This window comes from Narcine bancroftii, chromosome 12 (assembly GCF_036971445.1).
Source record: "Narcine bancroftii isolate sNarBan1 chromosome 12, sNarBan1.hap1, whole genome shotgun sequence".
Taxonomy (NCBI): domain Eukaryota; kingdom Metazoa; phylum Chordata; class Chondrichthyes; order Torpediniformes; family Narcinidae; genus Narcine; species Narcine bancroftii.
Genome location: NC_091480.1, coordinates 82798390 through 82820237, shown reverse-complemented (window position 1 = coordinate 82820237; position 21848 = coordinate 82798390). Strand labels below are relative to the sequence as shown.

Here is a 21848-nt window from a genome sequence, read left to right as displayed (position 1 = left end):
TGAAACGTTAAAACTCCAAACAATGAAACAAATTATCTTTGTTAATTAATGCCAAAAAATACAATAAATAAATGTTCATGCAGTTTTATATTGTGTATACTAAAATATTTAGTTACATAAACATTTAAAACAATACAAATTAAATTTTAAAATGATATCAAATCTATAAAATCATCACCATCTCTCAGGTGATTTCATTCATAATCTGAATACGAAGGAATTTAGGACAGAATTTTTTATTTGTTTGAGAGTGCATTTGATGGCAACATGTGACGATGCAGCATCAATCTGGGCCAATGCAGCACTGAGGGAATCCTGTGGAAGCTCCCTGTGGGTGGAAGCTCCCTGTGGGTGGAAGCTCCCTGTGGGTGGAAGCTCCCTGTGGGTGGAAGCTCCCTGTGGGTGGAAGCTCCCTGTGGGTGGAAGCTCCCTGTGGGTGGAAGCTCCCTGTGGGTGGAAGCTCCCTGTGGGTGGAAGCTCCCTGTGGGTGGAAGCTCCCTGTGGGTGGAAGCTCCCTGTGGGTGGAAGCTCCCTGTGGGTGGAAGCTCCCTGTGGGTGGAAGCTCCCTGTGGGTGGAAGCTCCCTGTGGGTGGAAGCTCCCGGGATGTCTGCATATCAGTTCAGACCCTATCAGCCCTTGGGGTGTTGCTGGCTGAGGAGGTAAAGAATGTTTAACAAGGTAGTCGAGTCGCTTGTTTCAGGAATGACCTTCAATCTTTCTTTACAAAGTGCAAGAATAAAATAGCTTCCAAACACCTCATTCCAGAATAAACAAGACTTGAACTCAGACAAAATAAAAATTTGTAATAGACCATCTGCCTGAAGATCTGTGGGCTTAAAGTGAAGAGTTATAAGATTTTAAATCCAACTGTGCTTTCTGTATTTAAATAGAAAGTTGGTTTGGCACTTCTTTATAATCCTGACTCAACAGGACAGTGCCACAGAGCACAATGTGTTGACGCTTCTAACATCGATCTCCCAGTAAAGTTGCTCCTTGGAATAGTATTTGCCATATTCTCATACTTCTGTACCTCAAATGATAAAAGGCCAATGTACAGATGCAGAAAGAATCAAACGTGGGAATCTATAGGATATGGAAGAGAAAAGTTGCAAATTGCATTCACCTAGATATGTAGAACCTGGAGATGTACCAGGCAACGCAGAAATTGTAAAATGCATTTTTGAAATGAGGTAGATTTTGCAGATTGATGAGATGCATAAATCTCAGTTCATAAACCTGGTAGCTCAAGAGGAAAGAAAGCACAACTCCTCCAGGCAGGAAGGAAAGAGAAAGATGTCCTGAAGCTGGAAATGGTGCAAGAAAGGTTCCAAAGAATTGTGACTGGAACTGATGGGTTAAATTCTTAGGAGAGACAAATCCCCAATTTTGGATTGCAAAGGTGCAAACATCCCCAATGTTTGATAGTCGTTCCTGTAAATATTCTAGGGATGTTTTATGGCATTAAAATCAACTTAGAAATACCGGTGCCCAAAAAACTTCTTCCCAGTGCAAAACGTAATTCTGTTGAAATTGAATTTTGGAAACACTATGGCATGTGTAGTTATGGCCATGGAGCTTATGACAGGGAATAAATTTCTAGACATGAACTTTATTGTATAGCTGAAAACTTATAGAAAGCTGAAAACTTATAGAATAACATATTGCCTCATTAAATGACTTGAATTTCTTCTTTGGTAGAATATGTTTGAAAATAAGCCTTCTCTACCCGAGTACAAAGTGGCGTCTGTCCAGAAATCACGCTTCATCCTCCTGCATTACAGCACCTTCAAAGCCGGCTGGGATTGGCTGATCTTGCTTGCCACGTTTTACGTTGCAGTGACCGTTCCTTACAACGTTTGCTTCACGGAGATTGAGGATAGCTCCTCTGCTTCCCGCAGTACGACTGTGAGTGACGTAGCTGTGGAAATGCTTTTCATTTTCGGTAAGGCAAATTTTCAATTCGTTATTCCCAAGCCATAGAATGCAACAGGGTAGAATTTCATCAGGCCAAAAGAGAAAACAAGGTTGCATTTGCTCAGCTTTTTTGAACTTGCTTCTCTTTAAGCTATTTACTCATTTTGCTTATTTAATAAAGCTTCGCTACCTTTTCTGATTGGGTAAAAATTTTAAATTCCAATTTAAATTAAGACCTACAACACAGTAACGGGCCTTTCAGCCCATGAGCCCGTGCTGCCCAATTACACCTAATTGACTTACAAGTTTCTGTATGTTCTGAAGGGTGGGGGGGTGTGGAATCTGGAACACCTAGAGGAAACCCACACAGGAGAACATTCAAACTCCTTACGGACAGTGAACCATGGTTGCTGGTACTGTAACTGCATTGCGCTAACTGATACACTAACCATGCCACAATGTTTCCAGTTCCCTTCTCAGGTAATCATCCCAGTTGATTGATTGGGATTAATTTTATACATTTCCCTGCAGTTCTGTCCCTCAATATGAATGAATTTCAGGCAATCCCCCGAGTTATGAACGTCCAACTTGTGGACAACCCGTACTTATGAACAAATTGTATCCCAATTTGTGTATGGGCATAATGTTACCTTCTGGTATGCAAGACATGGATGGAACGAGAGTAAGTATTATATAGTTAGAAAAGCTATATGGGATATTGTAGTGTACCTGTAAACTTTTTATTTGTAAGTAGGGGTTAGTGTGGGGACCTACACGGGGCTGTAGGGAGAGAGCGGGGCAGTGGGATCAGTGTGGAGACTGACACGGAGTTGTGTGGAGAGAGCGGAGCAGTGGGATCAGTGTGGAGACCGACACGGAGTTGTGGGGAGAGAGTGAAGCAGTGGGATCAGTAAGATAAGAACCGTAAGTACCCGTTCCAACTTATCTACAAATTCAACTTAAAGACAGACAGAAGAACTGATCTTGTTTATAACCAGGGGACTGCCTGTACCCTTATTGCTCCCATCAGTAGGTGATAATTTCACTTAAAAGTGCATCAAAGCATTACCAAAGGCTGCAACATACTGTGTGATTCTTGTAAATTACTTGGAGTTGTTTTGTCATATTTCATAGTTTTTTTTGAGTGTAGCGTGATCAAAACCATAAGCAGTCCCAAAGTAAGTGATTAAAGGCTTTAATATCCTGAAACATCAGGTATGTCTTTACTTGGTGCTGGCCCAGATCCAAGGCTGCTATGCAGGGAGAAGATGAGGGCTATCAGCCTTTATTGGGAATCCTTCGGGGAGGTGTGACAGAGTTGGGGACAGGCCAGCCTGTACAGCTGACTGAGGTCACACCTGCACTACCGTGTTTCACCACATTGATGTTTTTTTTTAAATTGACAGCAAAATTTAATTATTATGATCAGTAATATTTCAATGAGGAATTGAACTTGCTTGAAATCTCAAGTTGCAGTTGATACCGCTGCTTGTTGTTCATGGAAAGTTGCAGTATGACCAACTGTGCTGCTTTCATTGCGGCCGCAAAGATATGGGCTGATGTCGAGCCTTTATTCTCTTCTCCTCCGTTACACGATGCATTGGTACACTGAAATGAATTTTCCAGTCTACAGCTCATTTCATGAAGATCAAGACTTAGTTGAAAAAATAATTATGATTACATTTCTATATTTGATAATCTGTCTTTTTTATAGCTCCCTAAACTTCTCATTTCTATTCTAAATTGAAAATGAAAAATTAATTCCAATTAATATTTGCAGATCCATGACTGAGGGACATAAAAGTTCAATTAAATTCTAAAACATTCTAAAGATTGTACCAACAGACCATTTGCTAACCAGTTGTCTTTCAATTTAATTTTTTGGCTGATTGATATTTTTGTGGCTTTGCCTGGTCTGTTCTTCTCCATTTGTAGTGTGGAGCTGTATGTTGCTTCCAACTGTGGTCAGAGATATAGAAGGTTCCCCCTCGTATAGCGGTTCAGTGGGAAGTTGGCTGGAACTGGAAAAGTGAGGGTTTACGTTCAAAGACCAAGCAAGTGTGCTCACAGTCGATCTCAAAGAAAGGAGCAGTCTTTGCTGTGAGCTTATCCTTTTCTAGTGTCATTATTATCAGGAGTCAATGGATTGCTGGCCTCCACCTGTTGTGATGGTATCAACCTGACCACACAAGAATAAAAAACTTAAGAAATAGAAGTAGGAGGTAGGCCTTTCAGCCCCTTGCTCTTGTTCTGGAATTCATGTTCTACCTTCGAGGCCCCCCAAGTAGATGGCATACTTTTTCATACACCATATTCTATCTACTGTTCTTGCCATTGCATTATCCAATCTATATCCCCTTGAAGTCCCTGCATCCTCTTCACAACATATTTTGTCACCTCGTTTTGTATCATGGCCAAACCTGGATGATTTGTGCCTGATATAGATTGTGAATTAGCTGCAGTACGAAACCCTGCAGCATCCTACTGGTCATAGTCTCCCAGCTACATAATGACCCTCTCATCTCTATGCTCTGTTTTAATTAACTAATTCTTCCCCCTGTGACAACATTTTTTCCAATGATATGCTTTTTAATTTTAATCTATAATCTTTTATATGACATTTTATCAAAGGTCCTCTCAAAATCCAAGAACCCCATACATCAATTGGTTTGGTTTTACTATTTTACCCATAACAACCTCAATAAATTTCATAAATGGATGATGAATTTGCCCAGTCCCTTATTGTTTTCCAGGTACCTTCTTTCCACCTTATTAATAGCACATTTCCTTTCTCCTACAAAGTAAAATGGTTAAGTACAAGTTTTAACTAATATTTTAAATATTTTAGAATGTAATTTAAAGATTAAAGTCCACTTGTCCAATTAAGATGGAAGCTTAATATTGCAGAGTAAACGTAGTCCAAATCTTTTATGTATTTATGGAAAGGAATTACAATTTATTTCTGAAATATTAAGTATTTTACAATGTGAAATAAAGATTGATTTTCACATGCCAAACAAGACAACAGAATAAATCTACATTAAACTACCCATGCATAGAAATCCCAATGTTTCTGTTGCCTTCCTAATCACAGTACAAGCGTATTAGATTATATTTATTAATTTTATGGGATGGGAGCATCACTCATAAGATCAGTATTTATTACCCACTTGTAATTGCATTTGAAAAATTCCAAAAGAGTTAATTTTTTTAAAATGTAGACATCTAACTTAATAACAGGCCCTTTCATCCCACAAGGCCGTGCTGCCCAATTAAACCCAATTAACTTCAAACCTGGTACGTTTTTCTAAAGGTGGGAGGAAGCTGGAGCACTTGGAGCAAACCACACAGACACGGGGAAAGGGTATAAACTCATTACAGAAATCGTCTAATTTGAACCTGGGTCACTGGTGCTGTAGAGTAGTAGGTGGTGGAAGTAATAATGTTCAGAAAGCACCTATAAATCAGAAGGTGTAGTGGAATATGGGACAAATGCAGGTAAATTGGATGAGCGTAGATAGGCTTTAAGTTTGGCATGAGCAAGATGAGTTGCAAGGGCCTATTTAAGTTCTACATGATTCTATGACTCTCTGACGGCTCCCATAAGGGAGTGCAGCCAACACAGTGACCAAATGAAGCTAAAATTCCAGCTTGTCCTCATTCAAGCCCCACACCAACTGTAATGGGAGTTAATGCAGAGTGATCAGATATGGGATCCTTGGCTGGTTTGACTGTCACTTCTGAGCACAACATTGGTGCAACCAATTGGGAATTGGCAAACTGCTTACAGAGTGGAATCTTCCTTAGTACTCCCTGGACTCGACATCCCATCACCTAATGCACCTCCCAATACCAGTCAAGGGAAGAGAGCATATAATTGCCACTCATTCTAGGTTTAAAATTATTGGTGCTAACGTACATTATTCCATGAAATCATTTACTATTATGAAAATTGGGTGTATACTAATTTTTCTGCATTAACACTTGTTGCTTTATTTTCTTTGTCCAACAGATATTATCCTGAACTTTCGGACCACATATGTCAGTCAGTCAGGACAAGTGGTGTATGATGCCCGATCCATATGCATCCATTATGGAACCACATGGTTTATTGTGGATTTAATAGCTGCATTGCCATTTGACCTACTGTATGCCTTCAACATTACCGTGGTAAGTTATATCTATGCATTTCCCCTTTCCCAGTTAACTTGGAGATGCTTGCAAGCATTTATTCACACAATGAGAATGAATGAATTTCTGAACTGCAGTTTGAGAAGTCAAATAGGGATATGGCATTGTTGGAGATTCCAAATATTACAATCAATATTGGATAATGTCCTAAAATTCTGCTCCAGAATTCCTGTATTTTGGGGCACTGATCAAGCACGTGATTTAGGTGGCAAGGGGAGCCATTACCCCAATTGCATTTGTCCTTAATTACAGGATAAATGGCTGTAAGTTTGGATTTAGATAAGTGGATTTTGTGCAGCATCTTAAACTCAATAAGTCCCAACCTAGTGCAGGAGGTGGTAGAGCAAATTCACTCAATAGCCTCTTCCCACAGTTTCTCCTAGGTTCCCATTTCTAATTCTTGCTCCCACTCTGTCTTTATTTTGGAAAGTGATTGCCTTTTGATTTATAGGATAGAGCTATAAATTTTTGAAATTGTCCCTCTCACTCCTGGGTTAACTGATACCAGCTCTTCCCAGGGTTGTTTAGCAGGTAACTGAGGGAAGTTTGAAAAAGACTGAAATGAAACGCTGAATTGGAAAGTAGCAGGATAAGTATGTGGATATGTGTGTGACAAAGAAGTTTTTTTTCCCAACAACTCCCTAAATTCTCGATAGAAAGATGTAATAGTGTTTACATCTTTATTCACCAAGCATCTAATGGTGATACACTAGACGTCTGACAGGGGTCCTTCTATTACACAATGGATTAAGGACATCAGTTTTTTTATTAGACTGGAGAAAATGAAATATACAGAGGGTCCACTGGAAATGTTTCCATAAATGTATGCGATAGTTCTCTGAATCATGGAAGAGAGAGGGGAATATCATAGTGGTGGGATCACATAGTACGTGGCGGAAACAACAGAGGACACGGAGACTGTTGGGGTGGTGGGTGAGGACAAGGGGAATCCTGTCCTTGTTACGCAGAGGGAGACATGGCAGATGTACTGGTAATGGAGGCTATGCAGATGGGAGGGCTGAGTTGATGGTAGTAGAGGGAAAGCCATGTTGTTTGAAGAAGGAGGACATCTCTGATGATCTGGTATGGAAGATGTCATCCTGGGAGGAGATTTCCATGGAACAAAGGAGGCTGAGGAGTGACCTGATATAATATTAGATAGGGAAGATGGTGAGAAATATTTCTTGCTTCTATGGAAGCTGAAGTCCAACACTGATTCCTTGTCCATTGTGAGTGCCTCAAGAAGTTGGCCAACATCATAAAGGACCATCACCTTGATCATGATCTCTTCTCGCTGCTATATTAGGCTCTTGAACCTCCCTAAACTATTGTAACCGTAATCCTCTCTGGGACCACCTGCACTCTTTAAACATCACTTTTTTATTGCACTAACCGCAACTGTGAATGTTTATTTATCAATCTTTTTGGGGGGCATTTTACATATCTGTGTGATTGCACCTGTACATTGTACTAACATGTATGACAATGAACTCCCATATCTCATATCATATTAGGTTTATGAGACATTTAGACAATCACTTAAAAAGGCAAAATATGAAAGGGTGAGGACTTAATGAAGGCGAATGGGATTAGTATTGATGGGCAAAAATGTCAGCATGGATGTAGTTGGACAAAGTCCCCACTTCTGTCCTGCACAACTCAATACCTCGATCTGTGACTTTACAAGAGAGAAGAACATTACAAAACATAATATCTTTGTGCAAAGATTCTATTGCAGCTTAATAGTTGTAATTTCACTACCCACACATCCATATCTCAAAATGATGTTTTCCTTGTGGAAATAATGTTTCGGTATTCGTAGCAGAAATATTTAGGGTTTTACCATGAACTTATCAATGATCGTAAAGTCTATTGAACTGTGAAAACATGAGATCCACTTTTGATCACACTCGCAATAAGAAATGTTATTTTTATTAAGCATTCTGTGAGTTAAGAGGTAATCCACAATGGCAACAACCAGCAAACACTTTGCTCCTCCATTGTATTCAAAACAACAGAAGACACCCATCAAACCACCTCAGCAACAAATGTTTGGCATAAACGAATAGCTTAGGATAAGATGGTCCGAGTCTTTGACAAATAAGTGGGTATTAAGTGAGATCTTAGGGCATGGTTGCCAAAATGTTTGGCCTGGAAGTCAGCCTGAAGAAAACTGAGGTCCTCCATCAGCCAGCTCCCCCACATCTCCATCGGGCACACAAAACTCAAAACGGTCAACCAGTTTACCTATCTCGGCTGCACCATTTCATCAGATGCAAGGATCGACAATGAGATAGACAACAGACTCGCCAAGGCAAATAGCGCCTTTGGAAGACTACACAAAAGAGTCTGGAAAAACAACCAACTGAAAAACCTCACAAAGATAAGCGTATACAGAGCCGTTGTCATACCCACACTCCTGTTCGGCTCCGAATCATGGGTCCTCTACCGGCACCACCTACGGCTCCTAGAACGCTTCCACCAGCGTTGTCTCCGCTCCATCCTCAACATCCATTGGAGCGCTTACATCCCTAACGTCGAAGTACTCGAGATGGCAGAGGTCGACAGCATCGAGTCCATGCTGCTGAAGATCCAGCTGCGCTGGATGGGTCACGTCTCCAGAATGGAGGACCATCGCCTTCCCAAGATCGTGTTATATGGCGAGCTCTCCACTGGCCACCGTGACAGAGGTGCACCAAAGAAAAGGTACAAGGACTGCCTAAAGAAATCTCTTGGTGCCTGCCACATTGACCACCGCCAGTGGGCTGATATCGCCTCAAACCGTGTATCTTGGCGCCTCACAGTTTGGCGGGCAGCAACCTCCTTTGAAGAAGACCGCAGAGCCTACCTCACTGACAAAAGGCAAAGGAGGAAAAACCCAACACCCAACCCCAACCAACCAATTTTACCCTGCAACCGCTGCAATCGTGTCTGCCTGTCCCGCATCGGACTTGTCAGCCACAAACGAGTCTGCAGCTGACATGGACTTTTTACCCCCTCCATAAATCTTCGTCCGCGAAGCCAAGCCAAAGAAGGAAAAAAGGGCATGGTTGAGATGCAAGAGGTTTGATTGAGAGGGCAGGGTAGTGGGAATTCCAGAACATAGGACCTGAACAATTGAAGGCACAGCTGCTATTGATATAGCAATTAATATCAGCAATCACAAAAAGCTAGAGTGGGTGAACATGGTTTTATAGCCAGAAGAAATGGCAGAATTAGAGATGGAAATACTTGGAGCAATTCAAAGATAAGGAATACAATATTAAAATTAAGGCATTTTCAGTTTGGGGACCAGTACCCATCAACAAGCGAAGCTATAATTAAAGATGAGACCTGGGGCAAGTGAAGATATGGAGGCAAAGTTGTAAGTGAGCAGTTTATGTAGGGAAGATGACGTAAGGACAAGGAGAACTGGGATGGAAGAGTCAAACAAAAACAAGGATGCAGCTTTCGGGAGCAGATCATCTGAGGAAATGGAGGAGTTGAGTGAAATTTGAGAGGCGGGAGTGGCAGTCTTGAGATGGAATCCAAACCTCAGATGTGTCACTCCAAGCATCACAGCTGTGAATGACCTGGTGCTGCTTCAGATGGAAGTGGTGGCCAGAGGCGCTCTGCGTCATAAATCACGGACAGTGGTTTCAGCCAAACTTTGTTGTGGGCAATTTCTCCTCATTCTGTCTCTGACATCAGACAGATAATGTGATTAACGAGGAAGCGGTCTGGGTCCAGAGAGGCACTGGCGCGACGGGATGGAGATGAATGGCATCAATATCCTGTGGATTTGAATGATACCACCAACGACTCAAGGAAAGGGAAGGAGATGAAGGAAATGTCTTGCAGGATTCCAGTTAGCAGTGCAAGAGTTCAAAATAAACCATTCCAAATACAAATCAATAAATAAGAATGGAAATCTCACGGAAACAAGAGAGGTGCTGGAGGATAAGGCAGAGCAGCACTGCGTCAAAATCTGCAGCAACAATGAGATTTTTCTGCATTTTTCTAAAGTCATGGATATAACAAATATAATTTAGGCTTAAATGAGGGCCCTCAGGTAAACAAGTAGGTGATGTGGGATGAAGGAAGAGGATCATTGATTACAGAAATGTGAACCAGATTTCAAAAGCAACATCTAGTGAGAGGACTAGAGAGAAAGTGATGTTCTCGTGGTTGTTAGGCTCCAATCTCTTAAAGAAAGTCTTTATTTTAAAGCAATCGCTTTGGTAGGGTCCTCTGAACTATCCAATAGTTAATGCCTGAATGGATTGTTTCAATCAGATGATGGAGCTAACTGTTATAAATCTTTCTTGGCATATAATTAACAAATTTTCAGTTTAATGATTCCATAACCACCTACTCACAAATTAAAAGAGAATCTGTGTTGTTTTCCTAAATTCTCTCAGGCTAGCAATCAAGTGGCAAGCACTTGTCTGGTAAGACAATAAATATGAATAAATAAAGATTTGGATGTTTTCTTAGATTGGTCTGAAAAGATAGAACTGAGCGATGCTGGGAATGTCTCTGTCACTCTGCCCCGGTGGGATATACACAGAGGGCAGGAGTCCTTCTAGGGGGAAGTGTGAATATTTTCACAGCTGAGGCAAAGGTGATGTTACGTCGGTTGGTACAGGTGGCTCTGTGACTGCAAAGTCAGCTGTGTTAAACCCAATGAACATTTGGTAGTTTGCAGGATGACCAGAGAGGGCAAAATCAGTTGCTGGATGTCAGATGAACAGAGGTGGAGGGACCCAGGTAGATGAGGAGATGGGGCTGAATGTCGACAGGATTCATTGATGACATTCCACAAATCAGTTTATTTCCCAGATAACTTCCATCAGGGACTGCAACAGTGGGCTATTACAGGAGGAGAGTAGCCTTTAGAAAGCAGCAGGAAAAGCAGGTGCTCTTTTCATTCCTCCATTAGCCAATTGGCGGCAGCCATTAAAAAGAGGGGAAGCTCAAGCGGACCAGCAATTGTGTGAGTGGCCCAGTGGAGGAGTGTGAGTTTAAGACTTTGGTGAGCAGAGGCCGAGGAGAAGGTGCAGGAGTTGAAGCAAGGTAAGGACAGGTATTTCTAACTCTTTGCTCTTTAATAGTCAGGACAGGGACATGCTCTTCTTGCAGAATGTGGATAGTAAGGGAATGCAATGACTTCATTTGCAAGAAGTGCATCCAACTGCAGCTCCTTCAAGACTGTGTTAGGGAATTGGAGGCTGGAGCTGGATGAACTCTGGATCAATCGGGAGGCTAAAGGGGTGTTAGACAGAGATGCCAGCACACTTGGGAGGCAGGAGGAAAGTAGCTGGGTAACAGTTAAAGAGAGGGAAAGGGGACTGCCAGGCAATGCAGGGCATCCTTGCAGCCATTCCCCTCAGCAACAAATATTACCACTTTGACACTGCTGGGGGCCTGAATAATCTATGTGGGTAAGGCAGCAGCCAGACCAATAGCACCTTGGTCAGCTCCTGAGCCTCAGAAAGGAAGGGTGATCAGGTAGAGCAGAAATCATAGGGGACTCTATAGTCAGGAGAATCTGTGGCCTCAAAAGGCACCAGGATAGGGTGTTACCTCCTGGGTGCTCAGTTTCAAGAAGTCTCTGAGTAGGTGCAGTGTGTTCTTAAGGGGGTGGGTGATCAGACAGAGGTTGTTGTTCATAATGGTACCAATGACATGGGCAGGAGTGGAGTAGAGATCCATGCTTGTTCAAATTATTCAGCGTCAGTGTCCATGTGTTACTGGCTCAAAGTGAATGCCCTTGCATCAGTGTAGTGGCTACTTCAGATGTTCTCCCAGAGTTAATGCAACTGCTCTCCTTTGTTTTCCAGACCTCCCTAGTTCACTTGTTGAAGACCGTGCGACTGTTGCGGCTGCTGCGGTTGTTACAAAAGCTCGACCGGTATTCCCAGTACAGTGCTATGGTCCTCACACTGCTCATGTCAATGTTTGCATTACTTGCTCATTGGATGGCCTGCATTTGGTATGTGATTGGCAGGAGCGAGATGGAAATGAATGATCCACACAGTTGGGATATTGGTAAGACTAGACGAGGTTTTGGATCATACAGATATATCCTTGAACTTAACCAGTCTAAACATTTATTAGTTGGAAACTTTAATGCTACTATCCAAGGCTCACTTTTAATGCTTATTATTTTCCTTGTTCAATGTTACTTCCAGTTTATTCTCCTTGAGATGCAAAGAGTAGATTGTTAATCCCATTGCTTTCAGTTGGGGTGTGGTATAAATACAGAAATCCAAAGTTGTGCAACATAATTGAATTATATTCTGGCTAAATTATAGATGTATATCTAAGTTAACAAGAAACCCATAAGTCAACAAGGAAAAAAAAAGCATTTTTTTAATCTTAAAACAATAACTAAGTATTAAATAAATTTCTTTTCATGTCAACACAAAGAAATCTTGGGGGAAAAACTGCAGCTAGTATTTTTCAAAGCATACCGCTCCCAATAAGTCTCAGTGTTCCTCTTTCTACGGTCCATATTTCAATACTCCAGTGATTTTAGAGTCCTTCTGTCAGCAGAAATTGACCAATTTCCTACGCAGCTATGATGTGCAAAATAACCAAATTTTTAGAAGCATTTCTGTTATTGAGTAACTATATCGAAGACTAGAAATAGTTCAATGTAATAGGTCTAAAAATATGACCAGGATTTATGACAGTTAAAAATAATCCCAATTATTCCAAAGGCGTGTTACTTATATCTCTATTGTGAATCTTGAGACATATATCTGCTCATTTAAAAGTTTGAAGAACTTCTGCCCACTTCTGCAGTTGGGAGTTCTTGGGAGTCACTATCTTGGACTATCTTTTCTGGACCCAACACTGAAGAAAGGACGACAGCGCCTCTACTTCTTCAGGAGTTTGCGAAGGTTTAATATGACATCAGACACCCTGGCAAATTTCTACAGAGGTGCGATGGAAAGTGTGCTGACCGGCTGCAACACAGTCTGGTGTGGAAACACCAATACTCCTGAGCATAAGCTCCTCCAAAAGGTAGTGGACACAGCCCAGGACGTCACAGGCAAAACCCTCTCCGCTATTGAGTACATCTACAGGGAACGCAGCCGTCGGAGGGACACTCACCACCCAGCACACGCTCTGTACCCACTGCTGCCATCAGGAAAGAGGTGTAGATGCCACAAGACTCGCACCACCAGGTACAGGATCAGCTGCTACCCCTCCATCATCAGGGGCCTCAATCAAAGACTCATTTAAGGACTCTTGCTTTACTGATTCTTTTTGTTCTCTCTGTATTACACAGTGAGTTTACATTCGTTATCTGTTTATAGTTCTTTGTTTACATGTTTTGCACTGTGTACAGGTTATTTTTTGCACTACTAATTAATGGTAATTCTGCCATGCCCGCAGGATAAAGGAATCTCAGGGTTCGATGTGATGACATGTATGTAGTCTGAAAATAAATCTGAAATAAATGAAATAGACTTCAAAGCCTACTTCCTTTGGCTTTGGCTGGGGATAATGGATCGAGGTGTGATGGTCTCAGTATAATGTTTAGCCCATTGAAACCTGAGATTGGATCCTTTGGCCTTCTACGCTCCATTAGTGCTGGAGATGCTCATTTGCTGAATATATTGAAGATCGAGACATTAAATTTTTGGCTCACTGGAGAAATGGGTAGATATGGCATTTAGGATCAAGAGAGTAAGTTAATTACCTTCAGCAGTATGAGTTAGTGCAGTTAATTCTCGACATTGCTCACTTATAAAAGAAAGAAAAATGTTGCTGATTCCTTATTGATTTGGAAATCCACAATCGCCACGCAATCCCTAAATTCTCACGTCAAGCAGTGATCATCTTCTGACCTCGATTGCAATCCGGATGATTGCTCCATGAGATGAATGGACCAGCAGCAAACTAGATGAGTAACTTTTCCTTCCTACCTCATCAGCTTTTATATAAATTGTTAAATCTATACAATATTGCTGAATAGACAGGGAGAAATTAGGCCAGTAATGCATTAAGTTGTTTGTGGTGTAGCATTGTGCAACTTTTGAAACCCCGATAAATGCAACAATTGGTATCCAACCTCCAGATCAGTCGTTTTCAAACTTGTTCTTTCCACTCACATCCCACTTTAAGTAATCCCTATGCCATCGGTGCTCTGTGATTAGTAAGGCATAGGGATTAGTAAGGTGGTAGGTGGGTGGAAAGGCAAAGTTTGAAAACCACTGTTTTAATCATATCTAATCGACTCGTTATGTGCACGGTTTTATTTTCTTTGGCTTGGCTTCGCGGACGAAGATTTATGGAGGGGTATGTCCACGTCTGCTGCAGGCTCGTTGGTGACTGACAAGTCCGATGTGGGACAGGCAGGCGCGGTTGCAAGGGAAAATTGGTGGGTTGGATGTTGGGTTTTTCCTCCTTTGTCTTTTGTCAGTGAGGTGGTCTTCTTCAAAGGAGGTTGCTGCCCGCCGAACTGTGAGGCGTCAAGATGCATGGTTGGAGGCGAGATCAGCCCACTGGCGGTGGTCAATGTGGCAGGCACCAAGGAGGTTTTATAACTCCAAAGGAAATGGGCCAATGTCAATTTTTCTCAAACAAAATATTTCAGTAACAACTGGGCCTTGAGCAGTAGTTCTCAACCTTTTTTTCCCTCCACTCAAACATACCACCTAAGTAATCCCTTACACGGAGCACCGACGGCACAGGGATTGCTTAAGGTGGTATGTGAGTGGATAGAAAAAGTTTGAAACCCACTACTCCAGATCATTCTTGAGATGCTGAAGTTGGCTTCAAGGTCAGCATTTCTGGCACCTTCTAAAGCTGCTGCACTGAACATCTGGTTGGTCACCTTCAGAAGGCAGCTATTAGTCAACAATACTATTGTAGAATGGAGTTGCACAAGGACCAACTGGCACTACAGCATTCCGGCTAAAGCATTACATTCTTTTACAAAAAAAAACACACCAAATGCACCACATTCTGATGGAGAGTCTTCAGCTTGAGCCATGAATTCTGCTTCTTCCCCCACAGATGCAGCCTGACTGCTGAGTATTTTGCAGCATTTTGTTTCTAATTTAGATTTACAGCATCTGAATTTTTTAAAATGTTCATGCCAACTAACACAGCAAAGAATTAATCTCATAGTAAAGAAATTATACACAATCTCTGTCAGAGATATTAGATATTCACCCCTATAGTTCCGCATTTTTATTTCTCATTAAATTAAAGCAAGATACAAAATATCTTAAATCTGTTTGTACTTCATTGGACAAAAACTTCCTTGAAAATCAGGATTCTTCAAAATTTTAATTATTTATCTCTCTCAAGTAGGTTTTTTTTTCATGATCTGTAAGTACACGCAAGTTATTACTGATGGTGACTCAACTATAAACTTGACTGTAAACTCCAGCAATATCTTCGTCCTTGGCTGTGATCAAAATGATTCCTTTCTGGTTTACTGCGCTTCCAACTGAAGGGAAAATTGGAGGTAAGCGGAGACCAGAATGCGGGAAGAACTCAAAAGAGTCAAGCAGCGTCTGTGGAGGCAAAAGGCTCAATTTGACATTCCACATGGAGGTCCTGCATCAGGGCTGAGAGGGAAGAAGAGAGATTGTCAGCCTGTAGCAGTCTGAGGGGTCCACGGGATAGGAGATGGTAGGTGATCGAAGGAACAAGAAAGGGAGGGTGGTTATAATTGAAGGTGTGATGGCAAAACGTAAGCTAAAATTAACAATTTAGGTGAGTTTATTTCTGATTTACTATATGAATATATATTGATATTCCCAATTTTCAGCTGGTCTGTAATTTAAACTCCTGCTTGTTTGTTCTCCCCAGGTTGGTTAAATGAGCTCGGCAAACGGTTGGAGACTCCATACACTAATAACTCATTGGGTGGCCCCACCATTCGAAGTGCCTATATCGCTGCCCTCTACTTCACCCTGAGTAGCCTAACCAGTGTTGGCTTCGGAAACGTTTCTGCAAACACAGACGCGGAAAAGATATTTTCAATTTGCACAATGTTGATTGGGGGTACGTGATTGAGTCCTGGCATGTTTATTCCCAGCACAAACATCTGAAAGCAACAAGCAGATAAAAGCTCGCTGTGCCATCACATCAGCACCAGGCCAATGAAAGGTCAGGCACTGTGACAAGATGCTTCATACCCTCCAACCCCGCACTCAACAGCCATGTCAGATTGGGGAAAAATAGACAAAATGCAGAGGCCAGAAGAGGGAGAGCATGTGAATACCTATTCTGCCAGTTTCCTCTTTGGCTCATTGAAGTATCCAGCATGTGATGTGACTCGTGAATTCTTTACGAGTTATTCTACTCACCCACTAAATTCATACCTGCAATTTTTTCAGGCTTTCTCACCCCTGAACCCTCACAGACCACAGGTTATAGGCTCCAGTCTGTATAAGTGGCACCCTCCAAGTCTGGCACTGATGTGCGAATTTTGGCGTTGTGGGCTGAGAGCCCTGTGTTCAAGTGCAGGCCCAAGTTTAACAGTACACTCACAGCCTGTATTCAAGTATATGCATTGGGAGGGTGCCTACAGGCCTGATTGCAGCCATGCACATACAGACCAGAGATCAGGAATACATTCGCATTGTGTTAAAGGTACAACTACATATTGTCCTTCCTCCCACCCAATATCTTGTGGCCATCCTAAACCTCAACTCAATCTACTGTCTGAATGCAATTCTATTTTTTTTAAAAGGCATATGATTCAAGAAAACATTTGGAAAGAGGACTGTCAAAAAAGCCATGAGCTGATAAATATTTAAATAGGCTATCAGAAAGACAAATCCTGGCTCCTTTTTCTTACATTTCCATCTATTTCATCTTTCCTTCCAGCTCTGATGCACGCTGTTGTTTTTGGGAACGTTACCGCCATCATTCAACGCATGTACTCGAGGCGCTCACTCTACCACACTCGCATGAAGGACCTGAAAGACTTTATTCGAGTTCATCGCCTTCCTCAGAACCTCAAGCAGCGAATGCTTGAATATTTCCAGACCACCTGGTCAGTGAATAACGGGATTGATGCCAATGAGGTACATTATCCAGGCCACCTGCACACATACTCTTCTAGTCTGACCTACAAATCGGAAGTCTCTTGAGAGAGAAAGTCAGTGTCCTGATGGGACTGTTCTGACCTGTAACAGACTGTATCGTTCAAGATGTGAATTACATCCAAGCCTCCCCTTTGCACCTGAGCACAGATCCCCGTGTACCATTTCAATTCACAAGCCCCATAGGGTGCGTCAACACCACCTGGGGAGGGTGAAGTATCTGCAATGGCGGAATTAGAAGAGGAATATCAGCATTTTAGATGGAACATTCCCAGTGGAGCACTAGATGCATATCATGAGTGATATGCTCAGATCAGTCATGGGGAAAATGAATCAGTAAATCCACAGGACTCAGAGAAGGAAGAGGTTGAAAAGACATTTGACTGAGTTACTTGGATTAAGCGTTGGTCGCTAAGATTCAGTGGGCAATGGGATAGGATCAGAAAAACAATGGTAGTATTATCAATGGCTGGTGGTCGATGTTAGGCTTTGACTTGGTGTGAAGAATCGTTTAAGGTCAGCAGATGGAGGGGTGGAACGGGTAGAGGGCAGAGACAACCAAGTGTTGTGAGGCTTGAGGAGGAGGGTTGGTTGCTTTGATATGGGGCAGTTTCAAACACCAGCCTTCAGGAGGATCCAGCTTGAGTCTGGATGCCAGCTCTGATCTGGGACCGGCTCAGAGAAATCAGTTAAATCAAAAGAAGGCTTCAGAGGCACTGCAACGTCCATGAACGTTGCCACTAGCCATTCATTCCACATCATTGATGCCACGGACTGTGTCCAGATGCTTTGCATATTAGAGCTTTAGTCACATATGAAAAGGAGCTGAAAGGGAAATCACAGACTTTGCTCCTCTCATGAAGTTTTGAATAAACATTTCATTCTTCACTGATGTGGAATGATACAATGCACAGAAACACAATACTACAGGACTCACTTTCCAGTCATGCTTTTCCTGGATAGAAATGGTCAAAAAGGAAAGATATGTTCATCAAAGAGATACCACATATAGATTAGTTATGGAGTTATACAAAGCAGAAGCAAGTTCTTCATTCCACTGAGTCCAGACTATCACTCCCTTTTTCACAAATCCCCTTGCTCTTTTATTTTCCCTATTGTCCTATCAACTCCCCAGATCCTACCGCATGTGCACACACACACACACACACACACACACACACACACACACTTACTTTAGAGTGGCCCATTACTCCATCAGCATGCAAATGTTTAGGATGTGGGAGAAAACCAGACTCCTAGACCCTCCTCCATGGGAGACTCACACAGTCACAGGGAGAATGTGCAAACAGCGATGGAAGTCAGGATCAAACCTTGACTACTGGAGCTGTGAGGCAGCAATTCTCTGAGCTGACCAATGTGTATCTAAATCCTGCCTTCCATTTTCACCATTAAGTGTGCATTGAGTTTTATGCTTAAAAAATACATCCTGGAGGTATTGTTTAAATCTATTTATTTGCTGCAGCTTTTACGGGATTTCCCAGATGAGCTCCGTGCTGACATTGCCATGCACCTCCACAAGGAGATTCTGCAGTTACCCCTCTTTATATCGGCCAGTCATGGATGCTTGAGGTCATTGTCTCTCCACATCAAAACTTCGTTCTGTGCTCCTGGAGAGTATCTCATCAGACAAGGTGATGCCTTGCAGGCAAACTACTTTGTGTGCTCAGGCTCTATGGAAGTTCTGAAGGACAACATGGTCTTGGCAATTCTCGGTAAGAGCTAACAACTGCTTGACTTTTCACCTAACATCTTCTTTGGGTGGATGTGATTGGTCAAAAGGACAGGGTTTAAGGAATATGTTTTAAAGGAAGAAAGGGAGCTAGCAAAGTGCACTAACAGGGGAACACAATTCCAGAGCCTGCAATCAAGATTAGGTTAAGTTTAAGACCATCTATATTTGGTTAACCTCAACTTAAATTTTTTAAACTTTTTAAAATTTAGACCATGCCACCCAATTTACACCCTAAATCCCCAGTATGTTTTGAATGGTGGGAGGAAACTGGATCCCCCAGGGAAAATCCACACAGACGCAGGGAGAACATACAAACTCCTTACAGACAGCGCGGGATTTGAACCCAGTTCCCGATCACTGGCGTTAACCACTACGTCAACCGTGCCACCCCAAATGTTTCTGCCTGGCTTCGGACCAGGGGGCTTGCACATGTGAGGCCAACGTGATAACCACTACACTAAAACCATCTATAAGAAGCAGAAATTCCCTGAGCCAATTAAATATTTTGCATGATTTAATTCTACTTGGTGTTAGTACCCACATAATATATTTACTTTTTACGTTTTCGACCAAATTGTTTTATTAATTTCACAGAAATGTTGAGAGTAAAAGCAAACACTCTATGCTTCAGTATGCCACCACACTTTTGGGAATTTAAAGCAAAATATGGCTAAGAGTCCCAACTATTTAGATCCAGATGTCTTGGGTGTTTTATATCTGACTAAATGGTATTTTTTATGTGTTATCAATGTTATTGGCCAACCAAACTACTCCAGAAATAGCAAATTATTTGAAGAAACATTGTAAAAAGAAATAATCACGTAGGTCTTGTTTTGGATCCAACTATGTAGCATTCCCTCAGTACTAGTTCTAACTGCCAGCCTAGGATACAGACCCAAATTGTGGAATGTGACCTAGCCCACTAGTTTCTAACCGAGGTAATACTCCTAACTATGAAGTGAGAAGAATTAATCTTTAATAGATTTAAATTTCACGAGTTTGCAGGAAGAACCACATTTTGAACAGGTATTATGTTCATGGTGCAAACACGGGCAGAAATTTATAGCCTATTCTGTTTTTCGGTGTCAGTGCTGTGCAATTGCTCAGCAAAAGGAGGTGTAAGGCGCTCCTTCCGTCGAATAGCCTACAGGCCACCCTTGGGCAAAGTGTGGTATCTGTTTAGCCTCCCAATCAGGGTCACGTGAAACCATGGATTGCAGATGGTGGATGGTTTTTACAAGCAGATTCTACAAATTGGAATTTATGGTTGTAATACTAAAAAATGCTGGGCAGGTGAATCGGCTGATCAATGGCCAGGGTTACTCGTCCAGTACGGACACTGCAACTGAAGAAGGGAACAGGGAAACACTTCAGTATATTTTCCCTTGTATAATCATGAACTCAACATAGACTACAGCCTCAGCTCAAAGATGGAGCCTTCACCGAAGGAGAACAAGGGAGGCAACAACTACAATTTGGAGGGTCAGAGATCATGACGGATGGAGAGACGTGATCACCCACACTGAACGGCAAAGCACGTGAATGAATGAATTCTGTTTTTAATGTTGATTTCTGATTCCAATTACTTTTTTTTCCCTTGATAATTAGACATAAAGTGTAGTCTTCTGATTAAAATACTGCTGCCTCATTTTAAGTAACAATGGCCCTGAAGAGGGTTGCATTTTTGCCAAAGCACCAATCAGTTTATGCACTGTGTTCTGGCACTGAAAACCCGCATTGATACTGCTGCAGTTGCTAAGCTACAAATTTATATAATGTGAGTAGGAGGGAGTTATTACATAAGTATGTCTCAGTGAAATATGCACTGCAAAGTGAGAACAGCTTGCAAGTTTTAAGTGAACTATTAAACAATCCCCTCCTCCATTTCAAATTTGATTGTTAAACTGGTTCATTCTCGCCTTTCATCTTTTAATACCATCATTGAATACCAGAGGCAGCAGAGAATTACAAAGGGGATCTGGATTATTCTGAAATAGGTCTGGATGATCCTGATAACCCAAGTGATTTTACAACCCTCAAAAAAAAATTTGAAGTACTGTAAATATTCTTATCACATTATAATGTGCAATTCACCAAGATGACAGGCTGTTCTGTAAAATTCCATGTTCCATTACATTTGTTAATTCTTCACACTTGTGCAATATCCTCTTTGTGTTTGGAAACTACAGGCTCCAAAAATATTACACTGATTCACAAAAAAAAACTGTTTAGTACTGATAGTGAAAGGGAGCTCAGTAGAAAAGCAAATATAACGCTGAGCTAATCGGTTTGGGCCAAGATTTGCAGTCGTGACAGAAAATGCTGAAAATATTCACTAAGTCAGGCCGTCTCGGGGAGAGAGTGACAGCCAACAATTCAGGATGGTCATCATTCATCACAACAGTTCTCATTGAACACTGCAGCAAAGAAGCAGGCCCTTCAGCCCATCAATTCCAAGCCAAACTCTTATTCTACCTAGTCTCATTTACCTGCACCCAGATGATTGCACTCTGTACCCCTCCCATCCATGTACCTATCCAAATGTTTCTTAATTGTCAAAATGGAGCTTGCATTCATCTCTTCAGTGAGCAGTTTGTTCCACACTCTCACCACTCTCCGCATGAAGTCCCTCGTAATGTTCTATTTAAGAATTTCACCTTTTCACCTTAACTGTCCTCTAGTTCTTGTAAAAGGTGATATAAAAGAATAGCTTCTGATCTGAAGGCTGTTATGTATCAGGGATGGGAAATAAATGACAGCCTTGCTAGCAACATCTATATTCTCTGAATTAATAAATTCAAAAGTTACAAGTTCAGGCAAAAATCTTCGCTCGATTAAGTCAAGTTTATTGTCATCTGATTGTACAAGTACGTCCGATGAAACCGTGTTCTCTGGTCCTCGGTACAAAACATTCAGACACAAAACCGGATTT

At 41.7% G+C, this 21848-nt stretch overlaps 1 protein-coding gene across 1 annotated transcript in view; it reads left to right on the top strand.

Moving 5' to 3' along the window:
• Window positions 1–21848, top strand: part of LOC138746674 (voltage-gated delayed rectifier potassium channel KCNH4-like) — a 172920-nt gene that overhangs the window by 94002 nt on the left and 57070 nt on the right. The window contains exons 5-10 of the mRNA XM_069904963.1: window positions 1700–1943; window positions 5928–6085; window positions 11929–12136; window positions 15923–16117; window positions 16946–17145; window positions 18647–18896. Coding sequence (XP_069761064.1) covers window positions 1700–1943; window positions 5928–6085; window positions 11929–12136; window positions 15923–16117; window positions 16946–17145; window positions 18647–18896 — 1255 coding nt within the window. The remainder of the gene's footprint in view (window positions 1–1699; window positions 1944–5927; window positions 6086–11928; window positions 12137–15922; window positions 16118–16945; window positions 17146–18646; window positions 18897–21848) is intronic.